Source organism: Dipodomys ordii, unplaced genomic scaffold (assembly GCF_000151885.1).
Source record: "Dipodomys ordii isolate 6190 unplaced genomic scaffold, Dord_2.0 Scaffold51, whole genome shotgun sequence".
Lineage (NCBI taxonomy): Eukaryota > Metazoa > Chordata > Mammalia > Rodentia > Heteromyidae > Dipodomys > Dipodomys ordii.
Window position 1 is genome coordinate 1,284,482 of NW_012267267.1, and position 14,039 is coordinate 1,298,520.

The 14,039-nt window shown below is 42.6% G+C and overlaps 1 protein-coding gene across 1 annotated transcript in view; it reads left to right on the forward strand.

Moving 5' to 3' along the window:
- Positions 1 to 14,039, forward strand: part of Phc2 (polyhomeotic homolog 2 (Drosophila)) — a 96,284-nt gene that overhangs the window by 31,371 nt on the left and 50,874 nt on the right. Inside the window, exon 2 of the mRNA XM_013020511.1 lies at positions 13,675 to 13,902. Coding sequence (XP_012875965.1) covers positions 13,729 to 13,902 — 174 coding nt within the window. The 5' untranslated portion in view covers positions 13,675 to 13,728. The remainder of the gene's footprint in view (positions 1 to 13,674; positions 13,903 to 14,039) is intronic.

Genomic DNA, 14,039 nt, shown 5'->3' on the forward strand with positions numbered 1-14,039 from the left:
TCCCATTCACTGGTTGGATATCTTGGCTGATTCTATCATTTGGCTATTGTGAACAAAACTACAATAAGAAGGGAGATATTGATTTGTTGTCCTTCAGATATATGCCCAAGAGTGATAGGTACAGCAAGGTTATAAGGTAGGTCCATTTTTGTTGTTTTGAGAAGCTCCCACACATATTTCCATAGCAGTTACACTAGTTTACATTCTCACTAGCAGTATATGAGGGTTCCTTTTCCATTGTACCTTCAACAGCATGTGTTGTTTTCTTGGTGACTGCCATTCTGACTGGGATGAAATGTTTTGATTTGCATTTCTTTTATGGATAATGATGTTGAGTATTTCTTCACGTATCTATTAGCCATTTATATTTCTTTTTCTGACAACTGTCTGTTCAAAGATCACAGTTTGAGGCCAGCCCAGACAAAAAAGTTACTGAGACTTCCTTCTCAACGAATAAAGTGGGCATGATAGTGCAAACCCAGGTTTAAGCTACAAAGAACACTGGAGATAGGATAGTAGTGGTCTGAGGCCAGTCCTAGGAAAAAACACAAGATTTATGTGAAAAATGAGTAAACTTTAAATGACCAGGTGTGGCTCAAGTGGTAGAGCATCTGACTAGTAAGAATGAAGTTCTTGAGCTCAAATCCAAGGACCACAAAAGAAGTATAAAAACATAGATAGTATTAAATTCTAGTATTTTGTAGCTTAGTAGGGTGACTATAGTTAATCATTTATAGCATTATTTCAAAATAACTAAAAGGAATTTTTTAAATATTCCAACACTATTTGAAGATAATTACCCTGATTTGATCATTAAACATGTATCAAATATCACACTGTCACAGGGCACTGGATGGCTCATGACTAACCTAGCTACTTGAGATCTGAGAATGGCAGTTCACTGCCACCTGGACAGACAAATCCCCAAGACTTATCTCCAATTAACCAGCAAAATGCTGGAACTTCAGGAGTAGCTGCAATAGTAGAGTGCCAGCTATGAGTAAAAAGCCAAATGAGAGTATGAAGCCCTGAATTAAAGCCCAAGTAACAGCATACATACACACCCACACACCCATACACCCACAAACAGAGTCCCATAAATACATGCAATTATTTTCAAAAGTAGTGGGCTGGGAAGGTGGTTCAGTGGTAGAGTGCTTGCCTTGCATGCATAAGGCCCTGGGTTCGATTCCTCAGCACCACATACACAGAAAAAGCCGGAAGTGGCACTGTGGCTCAAGTGGTAGAGTGCTAGCCTTGAGCTGAAGAGTTGAAGAGCCCAGGCCCAGAGTTCAATCCCCACAACCAACCAAAGAGAGGGGGGGTGAGGAAAGATTTCAGGTGGTGGAGAGTGGGGTCCAGGAATGTACTTCTGACTTGCTTACCTGCTGACTCTAGTATAGAGCTCAGCTGAGTACCACTGAGGACCAACATTTAACTCCACTGTTCAGGTTCAACTTTGGAAAGTAGTTTTCTGTTGCTCGTACCTTTTTCCCCTTAGTTTTGCCTTTATAATGTCTTGGGAGCAAGGCAACTGTGGCTCATACCTATAATCCTAGCTTCTCAGAAGGCTGAGATCTGAGGATTGCAGTTCAAAGCCTGCCTGGACTGGCTTTATTTTTCTTTTATTTTTTGTTATAGCGATGATGTACAGAGGAGTTACAGTTACATAAATCAGGTAATTAGTACATTTCTTTTTGGACAATGTCCTGTGAGACTTTTATCTCCAGTTAACTTCCCAAAACCAGGTAGTGGAGTTGTGGCTCAAGTGGTAGAGCACTAACCTTGAGCACAAAAGCTCAGGGACAGTGCCCAGGTCCTGAGTTCAAGACCCAGAACTGGCACCAAAAAGATGATGATGATGATGATGATGATGATGATGATGATGATGATGTGGTGTCGGGAAATTCTAATGTGTTTCAATCCTAGTTTGACACTTTGTATGAGTTTGAACAAGCTACATAGCGGATTCCTCCCTGTAAAATTGGGTTTCTCTTGTGTTTACTAAAGTTATAAAGCAAAAGTACCTAACTCAAGAGTTTCACCAGAAATTCGCTAGAAGACTAGGGTGGGAATAGGGTTTATCCAATCCTCATCCCCAGACCAGTGAGATTCTCCAGTTCTGCTTTCTGAACAAAGGCAGATTGACAGCCCCTTTCTTTAGTTCCAAATATGGCTCTGCATGGTGAGGCTGTGATGTCAGAGGTTGGAGAGCTGTCACCACCTTCATATAATGACTAGAGTATAATTATGTAGAGATTTTTGCATTGGTTTTCCATTTCACAGGGTGACTTGGGCTACACTAACTACTCACTGCCCCATATAACCAATTGCACACCTTTTCAAGACAGCTGGCTAGAGCTGGGCAGAGCTGGTGTTAGAGAGGACTGGAGAGAGCTCCCCAGCACTGAGACACTGCCTTATCCTACAGCCCTGAGCACCCATCCAACAATAGCGAGGAAATCACCTCACTGCAGTGTGAGTCCAATCCTGTCATCTGAAGCCTCCCACTCCCCCTGGCCTCCAGGGCACAGACTTGGAGGCAGTCTTGTGTACCCCCTTCCTATGATCCCTGAGCCTCACAGAGTTGGTGTTTGTGGCTCCCACTAGACAGTGTTGTATATTAAATAGTACTTGTTAGAAGGGAAAAAGAAGTCTCTTCTGAGTGGTATGGCCTCTCTTATTGTTCAACCATTTAAAATGAAGATTTGCCAATTAGCACCAGGAAGAATGCAGTTGTACATATAGGTTTTCCCCTGTGAGACAGGCCATAGTCGGCTCTAAAATCAGGGGTGAAGTGCCAGGCTTTAGCTCTTTTCTCAATAAGAAGGCTGAGGAAGATTCTCCTCCATGCCCTGGCAAAGACACAACTGGCAACACTCTGTCTGACCAGGAAGGTAGCAGTGTTTTCAGAGTATCAGAGGTTGCTCTGGGACCAGCATATTAACACAGAGATCCAGGGTATAGACAGTTGTTCATAAACCTCACTCCAAGTTTTTCACCTCTCTGAGTGTCTCTGGAACCTGCACGCTTTATAAGAGGGTACTGGGCAGAGCAACCAGAGAATGAGATCAGATGTCATGCTCTTGAAAGCATGTGCCTGGCTTCAATGGTCCCCTTTTGGGTTGGTTGTATTCTGTAATGTGTCCCTTGAGAAGACAGACTAAGCAGCCTGTGTTACCCTGCAATTTCTCCAAACTATTTGCATGAAATACTGCAGACAAAAAGCCCAGTCTCTGATTGGCTGTTGCTAGGTAACAACATAATCATTAGGAAATTAGGCTGTCCTCTTTTTTTCCAACCCAGTGTATGTGTGTGATTGCAGCGTTGTACAGGAAGAGAGAGGGAGTGGAACAAAGAGAGATAAATGGGATGGTCTTGAAGGCGGGGACATCACAGCCACAAACCTGCATCCCACGGTAGGACAATCTGCTTTGGGTTGGGCTTTTACTCAGTCAAGCCAATATTGATACATTTTCCTTTTTTTTTTGTAAGAACAACAAAAGCTAGCAGGGGCCTATAGGCAACAGGAAAAGAAGCTACAGAAGCAACCTTGACATTGGAAGTGGTTTTTAGAAGCAAATGGTAGTGTTTAATATGTGGGATGTGAGAGTGAAAAAGGAAGTGTGTCTGGAGAATGTGTGTAGGCAAGTAAGAATCCATTAGCATGGCTGGTGGGGTGCCTGCACAGAAGGGAAGGAGAGAAAGTGCATGTGGCAGAAAAGCATCATGCTATAAATGTGGATGGAAGCCCCACTAGCTGAAGTTTAGGACTCAGTTTTAACTCCACCAGTGTATAGGCATGTGGTCTTCCAGTTATTCAGCTAGGCAGTCCTCAGCCTGCCCCTTCTGCCTGGTTGGACTTTGCAGGTAGATGATGTGTGTGTGCATGTGTGCATATATGTACACACACAGCCAAAACACCTAATTCATTTTCAAGATTATGTCCAAGGATAACAGCATGTAGAACCCTGACAAGTGTACAGCCACACTTGGATGCTTCCATAAAAACCCTGAGCCCTTTCCTTTTCCTGCATGCTAGCCCCAGGTGACTATCCTGCCTCCCACTGTTCTTGTCCTCCTTTCAGGTTTAAGGTCCCTAGCAATGACCTGTCCCTTACACTAGATCTCTGTTGCCATCCTGCATTGGCTTGCTACAACCCGAAGCAAGCTAATTGCCTTTTGTCACTCATTGTCTGCCAGATTAATGACTCCTGTGTGCCAGGTTGCCCACAGCCACCTCTGAGCTTTTCTTTCCTTTTACTCTCTCCTCTGTTCAACCTCTCTGAGTTCCACATCTGAGTTTTTTAGGAGCTATTAAATTTATATGCTAAAATAGACGCACTGCCTTTTTTTTTTTGCCTGATGAGGATAGATAATCCCAGGCATAATGCAGAGGGGAGCATTTTGTAGGAGTAAAAATATGCAAATATATGAGGAGCAAGACAGTATGAGTGCCAATAACCCAGATTCAGAAGAGAAGATCCCCCAAACACACACCCACAAAGACTTGCTGCTCCAGTGGGTGAGACTAACAAGATTCAACTGCCCTAGAGAGGAGAGAAGTCACCTCTAGTTTAAAGGAACTCACAGCCCCTTTCTAAGTGCAGGTACCAGTGGGATGAGCCTGGCACTCTGCAAACCCTCTTGTCTCCACCAGTGACTCAGTTCTGAATTCTTCATCACAGCTTCTTTAATATATTAAAACAAAGAACAATCTCAGTTTTGGTCACTGGGCAAGTAATACCAGAAATCTTTATGTAGGACTCAGCAATCTTTCAACAAACTCTCCAAGATATACAATAAAGTTTGAGAAACACTGTGAGCCTAAGCTCTAGTCCTGGGACTTGAACTCAGGGCCTGGGCATGTGCTGTCCCTGACCTTTTTTGCTCAAGGCTAGCACTATACCAGTTGAGCCCCAACTCTACATCCACTTTTTGGTATTGGAGATAAGAATTTTACAGACTCTCCTGCCTAGGTTAGACCCTCAGATTTCAGCCTTCTGAGTAGCTAGTGTTACAGGCATGAGCCACCAGCACCTATGCATTTTAAAAAAAAACTCTCAGGTGATATTGACCACTCCCAAAATCTCTCCTCTGAGAATAAACATATAACAGAAATGACCTCTGTCCTCCTAGAATTTTCCCTCCCCATTTCCCAAATCCTGATCAAGCCATCTTTAAAGACATGCCCCAACTGAACTTTAGCTGACTCAAGTGAAAGTTATCAGCTTACAATTCATTATGCTTGTTGGGCTGGAAAACTAGGCCCAGACCTTAATGTTCGAACAAGCTAAGAACTATATTGACGATTTAAAATGGGGGAGGAGGAAGGAACAATAAGAATATATGTCAGAGACTGTAGTCTGCAAAGCCTAAATTATAAAATGCTTGACCCTGTCCAGAAAAAAAAATAGTCTCTACTCTCATTATATTTATTATGTACTCCTCTGATTGCTCCTTAAGCACAGAGTCTGTATCTGAAGCATTTTTTAATTTCATGTAGTACCAACACATAACTATAATTCAGTAAATACAGAAAGGATGGAAGCTGGGCTGGGAAGGTGGCTCAGTGGTAGAGCGCTCTAGGCCCAGGGTTCGATTCCTCAGCACCACATAAGCAAAAAGAAAAAAGCCGGAAGTGGCACTGTGGCTTAAGTGGTAGAGTGCTAGCCTTGAGCTGAAGAGCTGAGGGACAGCGCCCAGGCCCAGAGTTCAGCCCCACGACCGGACCTCCCCCCCCCAAAACAAAAGAAAGGATGGAAGCTAATAAGTGGTTGGGAGAGCTAGCAGGATGAATGACAAGTGTTCTGGGGACCCAAAGGTCAGGTTTCCTATCTTGCCCCACCCAAGAGACAAGAACAGTAGTTTCCTTCACTTTACACAGAAGATGAACATCAAGAGGCTCATACTAATGAAACTTTTTTCTTTAAACACTAAAGTGATTTTTAAGCAGTTAGCTGTCCTGCAGCTTAAAAAACAGGGATAGTATTTATAACATTCATAAAGGGAAGAATTAAAAACTTAAATTTTCAAGTAGATTAGTGATGCACAGTAGAAGATTTTCAAGGAGTCGTACTGTACCAGCTTTTGAAGAACAGGTGTGTGAATTACACCTGCCATGCAGTGGCCCAGCTCTGCTTAGACAGCTTGCCAACACAGAGAGGCCTCTTATTTATTTGTTTATTTATATTGTGAGAATACTGTACAGAGGAGTTACGATTACATGGGCAAGATAACGAGTACATTTCTTATCAAGCATTGTTGCCTCCTTGTTATTTCCCCTTCCCAAGTGGTCACTTTAGGAAGCTGCCCATCCTACTTCTTCACACTACCACCCATATGTTAGTGAGTACTTCTTTCTGTGAAGTTCAAATCTGTGTCCTCATAATATCCACCTGTGGTTCTTATTCTACCTATTTGGTTACCTACATTCATAAATGTGAGAAACAAGTAGGGTAGAGTTGAGTTACACTTGACTGAAAACAATGGAGTATTGAAAGGGACCTGCCCAGTTTGATGAGGACTAGGGAAAAAGTCCCTTTCCAATCATAAAGAATAGTTTAGAAATATTAGATGCTAAAAGTCAGTAGGTATGCTAAAAGAGGAAAATCAAAGTTAGAGTATGAAATGGAAGCAAAGGGCTAGTTGTCACAGTAGATCAGAGGCTAACCATAGACAGGCAATATGTTTCTGCTAGAAAGGAATGTTAATTGCAATTAAAGGGTGGTATTTGGGACAAATGAGAAGGAGGCCAAAAACTGGGCCTCTGGAATTGCTTTGTGATTCCACAGTTTTGAACTGGCTGCTTTGTCAAGTATAGGACAGAAGCAGAAAAGGAAAAAGTGTTATAGGCATGACTGAGTCTTCTAACTAGTAGGCTAGACCAAAGCATAGAGGTCTTTAAGTAGTGGAGAAAGGAGGCTCAAAGTTCAAGCTACATGCATGTCCGTAGTATATGTTCTGTCATCCAAATACTATGATAGCTGATAAATCAATCTTTGCATGAAAAAGTAGCCCAAGAAGAATGTTTGCTGAAATTTACTTGACTCTAGATTTCTAAAGCATTTGTGCTACACAGAGCTTGGAACTGTGAGGGGAATGTAAGCTGGCAATAGTACTTATTAACTGCCTTCCAGTCTCCTACTCTCTACCCTACCTCTGCTCTTCCCAACACATGTACATGCGCAGGTCCCCATGTGTGAGACCCCCTCACATACACATGTGCCCAGTAGCTTATTGTCTACTCTGTTTTTCACTTCTTCCAATTTCATTGGAGACAAAGGTTCTTCTTCTTTTCTTTTTTTCTTTTCTTTAAAAATAATACATCTAGGATTTGAGAATGGAGATTTTTGGCAGCTGATGGAAAGCTTATGTCCATGCAAGGATCAAGAGTGTATTTAGTCATTTTCAAGGATCAGAAGCCCACATGTTTGAGTGTTACTTCTCTATATGGTACCACTGAAGGTGGTGACAATTTGGACACTAATAGTATCTCCAGACTTGTCTGGTGGACACTGCTTAGTAGCTTGATGATCTTGATCAGTTTACTTTATCTCTCAGAACCTGTATTTTCATCCATACTTATTGCTCTGAAGCAATGCTAACAGTCAGAGAGGTTGCTTTTAATTGTGCTGTGTGTGGTGCTTGGGGTTTTGCTTGCCTGTTCTCTTTCTCCACTGTTTTACAGTTTCCTTAAGGTGCACACAGATGCATGCTTTGTAATGATTTAGTATGGAGAGATTTTTATAATGGTCTTTTTTACAGCTTTAGCTACTAAAATGTCTATGTATAAATCCCAAAAAGAGGGGAAGAAGAAAGAATTGGTTGAGATCAGATTAAAAAGAATTTATTCTGTCATTAGAAACAAGAAAGATTTTTCTAATTTGAGGTTGTTGAAATATAGTTTCTCTTTAAGAGAAAATAATTTTCTGCACTAACCTACCAGTCTGTGCCTGAGCTGTGCTGGATGTTTTAATACATCATTTCACCTACTCTTTTTTAAAATTTTTAAATATTTTTATTGTTATTATAAAGGTGATATACAGATGGGATACAGTTTCATAAGTCAGATAATGACTATCTTTTTGGACAATGTCACCCCTTCTTCACCTACTCTTTAGAACAAATCAATGAAATTTACTACTGTTCTGTCTATTTTATAGAGGAGGAAAATGAGCTAGTCAAAGGTTAAGTACTTTGACCAATGTAGCACTCGCATATGCTATGCCCTAATGATACTCAGTTGTTTTCATTGCACTTACCTTTACCAAATGTTTTCTCATACCTATCTATTTTGGTTCATTTTTGCAGTAGTTCTGTGAAGTAGGAGGTGGGATATTATCATCTCTGTCAGTACAGAGGAGTGATTGGGTCTAGAACCCAAGCTACCTAGCCAGGAACTCCAGCATGTGTCATTCACAGTAACCAAATACCTATTACCCATTACCCATCACTTTATCACTGCTTTCATTTTTTCTCTCACCTTTTTTCTAAATTTATATGTGCTGGTCCTATACACTGAACATAGAAATCTGGACCCACAAACTTGAATATCAACTCTCTATTTAAAGAGTTTCAGTGAACATGGTTGTTCTAGTGGCATTACTGTAACCATAGCCAAGATATGTAATCAGTCCAGATGCCTCTCAATGGAAGAATGGATCAAGAAAATGTGGTATATAAACACAATGGGGTTTTACTCATCCATTAGCAAGAATGATATTGTACCATTCATAAGGAAATAGAAAAAATTGTAATAGATGAGTTAAGTCAGACCCAGAGAAACAAAAGTAGCTAAAATTTGCCTATAATTCTATAAGTAAACATGTTGGGTGGTTTGCATGTGGTTTCAAATGTATTAACTGAAATGAGAGACTCTAGAGAGAACTCAAATAATGTAATTCCTTAGAAAGACAAACTCAAAACCCAACAAAATGGGCAACAGAAAATGGGTACTTGCAAGGGGTGGAGGGCCAAGCTGTTGCTGGCCAGGCACTATGTTAGGGATAAATATCTACTTAGTGGTCTGAAAATAGTTGTTACTGCCTGGTGAGGACAATCAGCTGTCCTGCTGCAATATAAAAAACAAGAAGGCACTAAATCCAGGCTGGAGTACAGAAAGGAAAATTCTGGGAAAGTAGATATGACTGAAGGGCACAGGATGAGCAAGCTCTGGCCAGGGAGATGGGAAAGGGACACCGAGAGTAGCCTAGGCAGAGGGAAGGGTCAGGGAATAGGCATGATGCCTAGTATGACTGACACTAGGCTTCATGCATGTAGGCACCATAGTACATAATGGGGGTCTGAGAACTGCCTGTACCCCTCCTTGCCACATGCAGGTATTTGGGGTTGTCAACAAGGAAGAAATTCTGGTACTTGTCCCTCCCTGACTTCTAGTCCCCTCTTTTCAGAAACTTTACAATAACTGTCTTACATGTGACTGCTGTTCTTGATCTCCCATGGGGTTGATAACATCCCTCTTCTAGCAAAAGCTTTCAGACTTCATGTGCATTGGAATTCCCCATGTGTCTGGTAAAGACAAAGGTCACCGAACCCCATTCCAGAATTTCTGCTTCATTTGGTCTGAAGTGGAATCTGAAAATGGGCATTTTTGAAGAGTTTCCAGAAGACCCCATTTTGAGGCCCCCTGCCTAGAAGCATGCTAAGCTGTTATGTTAACAAGGCTGTGTTTTATATATTCACACGTTTGCTTTCTAGTTTCATTGACCTTTTTAAGCTAGTGAGATTTAGTAGTCAGCAGTATAATTTAGTATATCCTAGAGCTGCCATAACCAAGTACCACACACTAGGTGATTTAGAACAACAGACATACGTTGTCTCACTGCTTTGGAAACTTGAACTTTGAAACCAAGGTGTCAACTGGGCTGAGCTCCTCCTGAAATTCTTCCCTAACTCCTGCTATCTTCTAGTGGCTCTGAGGGTCTTTGGTGTGGTGGTAGAGCTGTAATCTTTGCCTGTGTCTTCACACAGCTATCTTCCGCCCACATATTTCTGTCTCTTCACATGGCCTTTCACAAAGCCACATTAGAATTGGAAGAGAGTCTATAGGAGATTCAAAATGTGTATCATTCTGCCATAGAATAATACACTGATGCATGAGTCAAGACAAACACCCTCATGCCTCAAATCCTTCTGTTTCCTTCCCATATTCTTCAACAAACAGGCACCAGCTTGGAATATAAGTACTTGATGTAACCTGCTTTTTGTAAGTTATGAAGAAAGCAGTATTGTTTCAGAAAACTATTCTATAGATTTTATGTTGTGGTGCTTTGTAATGAAATCTTCCTCCTGTGATTGCTAGGACTTATATGATCTGCTCTAACTACACGTCTTTCACCTGTGTCTTTGTTGACCTTTGTTTATTTACTCCAGTTTCTAGAAACACTTAAGCAGTAGAGGGATAGGGAATAGGATATTTTGAGGAGGTTGAAGCTGAGTCCATTTAGCCTGTACTGGTATGTCTGTCTCCTCCGACTGCTAACTGCTACTGCTACCCAACTGCTGTCCTGAGATAGTTTAACTAATGTGAACAAGTACTCACTCAGACAGTAACCTATGGTGTGAGAAGAGGTCTTCACTGATGATCCCTCGGTCCAGGGAGTTAAACCCTCTTTTCTAACCACCTTCTATCTCAGAGAGAAAGGCAGCCAAAAAGCAACCCCTTCATCCTGTGTTGTCAAACTCTATACACAAGTCCAGGATGGCCTAATACCCTCAGAAGCCATTGTAGGGTTGACTAGACCTCTCATTTCCTGTCAGGCCCTGATTCCATTAGAAAACCCTCACTCTGACTTACCCCAGGGCTATAGGGTAGCTTTGGAGAACTCTGTTTTCAGTATCATTACCCTTGCTTGCCTGGAACTCTGTCACAGCTGTAATCCACAGCAAATGGATTTCCCTGACCCTGGGGACAAAGGCCTAGTGTTTTCTAGACTTGGCGGCTCCTGCAAGGACAGAGCATCAGCATTTCTCCAGCTGCTGATCTTAGGCCTGTGGGCAGCAGAGACCGGTAATATAATCACTCGCCAAGCCAGTTACAGTCAGCACATCAGTCAAAGTGGTCCCTTGTGGTTGGGAGGGGGAAACTGGCTGAAATAGAAATCACAGTCAGGCAAAGCCTGGCCTCACACAAAACCACACAGTGAGTTGGACCCCAGAGAAAACCAGACTTCTAGTTCTGGCTGTTGGCCATTAGTGGCTGGCTATGGTTCACAGTAGGAATGTGCAGTGGGAATAGGTGGCCTTGGAGAAAAAATGAGGTACTCCTTAGAAGGAAGAGAAGGAAGCATACAAGAAGAAAGTAAAAGGGAATTGAAGAGGCAGGTAAAGTGCAAGGTTAAGAATTCAGAGTTCCTAGCAGGGTGCTGGTTGCTCACACCTGTAATCCTAGCTACTCAGGAAGCTGAGATCACGGTTCAAAGCCAGCCCAGACAGCAAAGTCCATGAGTCTCTTATCTCCAATAAACCACCAGAAAAAAAAAATGGGGGCTGGGAAGGTGGCTCAGTGGTAGGGCGCTTGCCTTGCATGCATGAGGCCCTGGGTTTGATTCCTCAGCACCACATAATCAAAAAGAAAAAAGCCGGAAGTGGCGCTGTGGCTCAAATGGTAGAGCGCTAGCCTTGAACTGAAGAGCTGAGGGACAGCGCCCAGGCCCAGAGTTCAGGCCCCACAACTGGAAACCCCCCCCCACACACAAAATGGAAGTGGTGCTGTGGCTCAAGTAGTAGGGCTTGCCTTGAGCTGAAGAGCTCAGGGACAACGCCCAGGCCCAGAGTTCAAGCCCCATGATTGACAAAAAGACAAAAAAAAAAAATTCAGAGTTGATAATGTGGGATGCCAGCAGGCAGGATATGAGGAGGGTCCACTGACACCTCGGTAGCTGTCCCCGAGACTACAGGTAGCCTCCTTTACTTCCCACCAGTCTCAGCTTCGAGATAGGAGGAAGTAGAAGTGGGGAAAACCAAAAACTTCCCTGAAAGTTGAACTGTGGAAGAAGTTCAGAAGCTACTATAAGTGATCAACTCTTCCATATTTAAGTCAGTTCCAGACTCAACTTTACTTCCACTAAAAGCCCAACAAGATCTGGTAACTGGCATTTGGTTTTCAGGACAAGATCCCACTCTCTGAAGCTGAAGGCTTTCTAGGGATGCCTCCATGGTACTGGAAAAGAGTCAAAAGAGAGCCATGTCACCATGACTAAATCACTCCCAAAACTGGGCTTGCTGTTTGTTTTTACTAGTCCTAGGACTTGAACTTCAGGGCCTCAAGCTCTTACTCTGCTTTTTCCACTCATAGCTGGCACTCTACCACTTGAGCCACTCCTCTAATCCTTCATTTTGTTGATTAATTGGGGACAGAGTCTTTTGGTCTTTTCTTCCCAGATTGGACTCAACCATGATCCTCAGATTTCACCTTCCTGAATAGTTAGGATTACAGATGTGAGCCAGTGTTGCCTAGCTGGGCCTCAGTTTTTGCACAGGAAAAACAAGAGATATTTTATTTCTTTATTTTTTTATTGTATGATAGTACTAAGGATTGAATTTAGAACCTTACTTTTGCTAGGCAAGCACTCTATCACTTTAGCCACAGCTCCTTTCCTTGGTTAATTTCAGGGTATCCCCTACTTATGCTTCCTTCACTACTTTTTGTCTCTCTAGCAGAAGGAGCAGGTCATAGGCTTTAAAATCAGGCAGACCTGATTTCAAATCTCTCTTGGTAAACCCAAGCTGGCCTTCATGGCAAATGTGTGTCCAAGCCTTAGTCTGCAAGTGATCCCATGAAGGCTGTTTAGAAAGCTGGTGCATACAAATATAGTCATGCCTTGGTATCTGCAGGACATTGATTCCAGAACTCCCCCAGACACCACTACTTAAGATCAAATCCCTTATATAAAATAGTATGGTACTTCTATATGACCTACACATACTCAATATATTTTAAATCATCTCTAGGTTAGTTATACTACCCACTGCATGTAAGTGGTTGTTTCTCTCTCTCTGTATATATATATATATATATATATATATATTTTTTTTTTTTTTTTTTTTTTGCCAGTCCTGGTGCTTGAACTCTGAGCTGGGGCGCTGTCTCTAAGCTTTTTTTGCTCAAAGCTAGTGCTCTACCACTTGAGTCACAGCACCACTTCTGGCTTTTTCTGCTTATGGGATGCTGAGGAATCGAACCTAGGGACTCATATGTGCAAGGCAAGCGCTCTACCACTGAGCCACATTCCCAGCCCCCACTCTACCACAGTGCCACTCTCATGGACTTTTCTGCCCAGGCTTGGCTTTTAACTGTGGTCCTCAGAACTCAGCCTCCTGAATAGGATTGCAGGTGTGAGCCACCAGTGCCTGGTTAACTCTGTATTCTTTAGACACAAACAAAAAACATCCATGTATGGAAGTGATGCTGTGGCTCAAGCGGTAGAGCCCTTGCCTCAAGCTGAAGAGCACAGGGACAGCACCCAAGCCCAGAGTTCAAGCCCCACGACCAAAAAAAAAAAAAAAAGTACATTCAATACAGAAAAAATTTTTTTCCTTGTATTTCCATTCAAGGCTTGTTTAATTCATGGATGCAGAACTCCAGGATATGGATGTACATTGTCCAATAAGCATTTTCTAAGCATTTCTTTCCTCCCTCTTCCCTGCTAGCATCCATCTGCTCTCCTGCCACCTGACTACCCTGACTCTGCCACCCTGTAGGCCATGGAGAATGAGCTGCCAGTCCCGCACACGACCAGCAGTGCAAGTGTCACCAGTGGAGCCAGTGGGTCTGGCAGTAACAATGGCTGTAGCAATAGCAGCAGTGGTAGCAGTGGCCGCCCCACTGGACCCCAGATTTCTGTGTACAGTGGGATTCCTGACCGGCAGACTGTGCAGGTAAGGTACAAATTGAGGCAGAATTTTATTGCTTTATCACCTACAGAGAGTTCCAAGAGGAAGTGTTAGCATGGTCTAGAGGAATGACCCTTAAGGAGAGAATGGGTCAGTGGCATGTGTGCATATAGTTAGAGGAG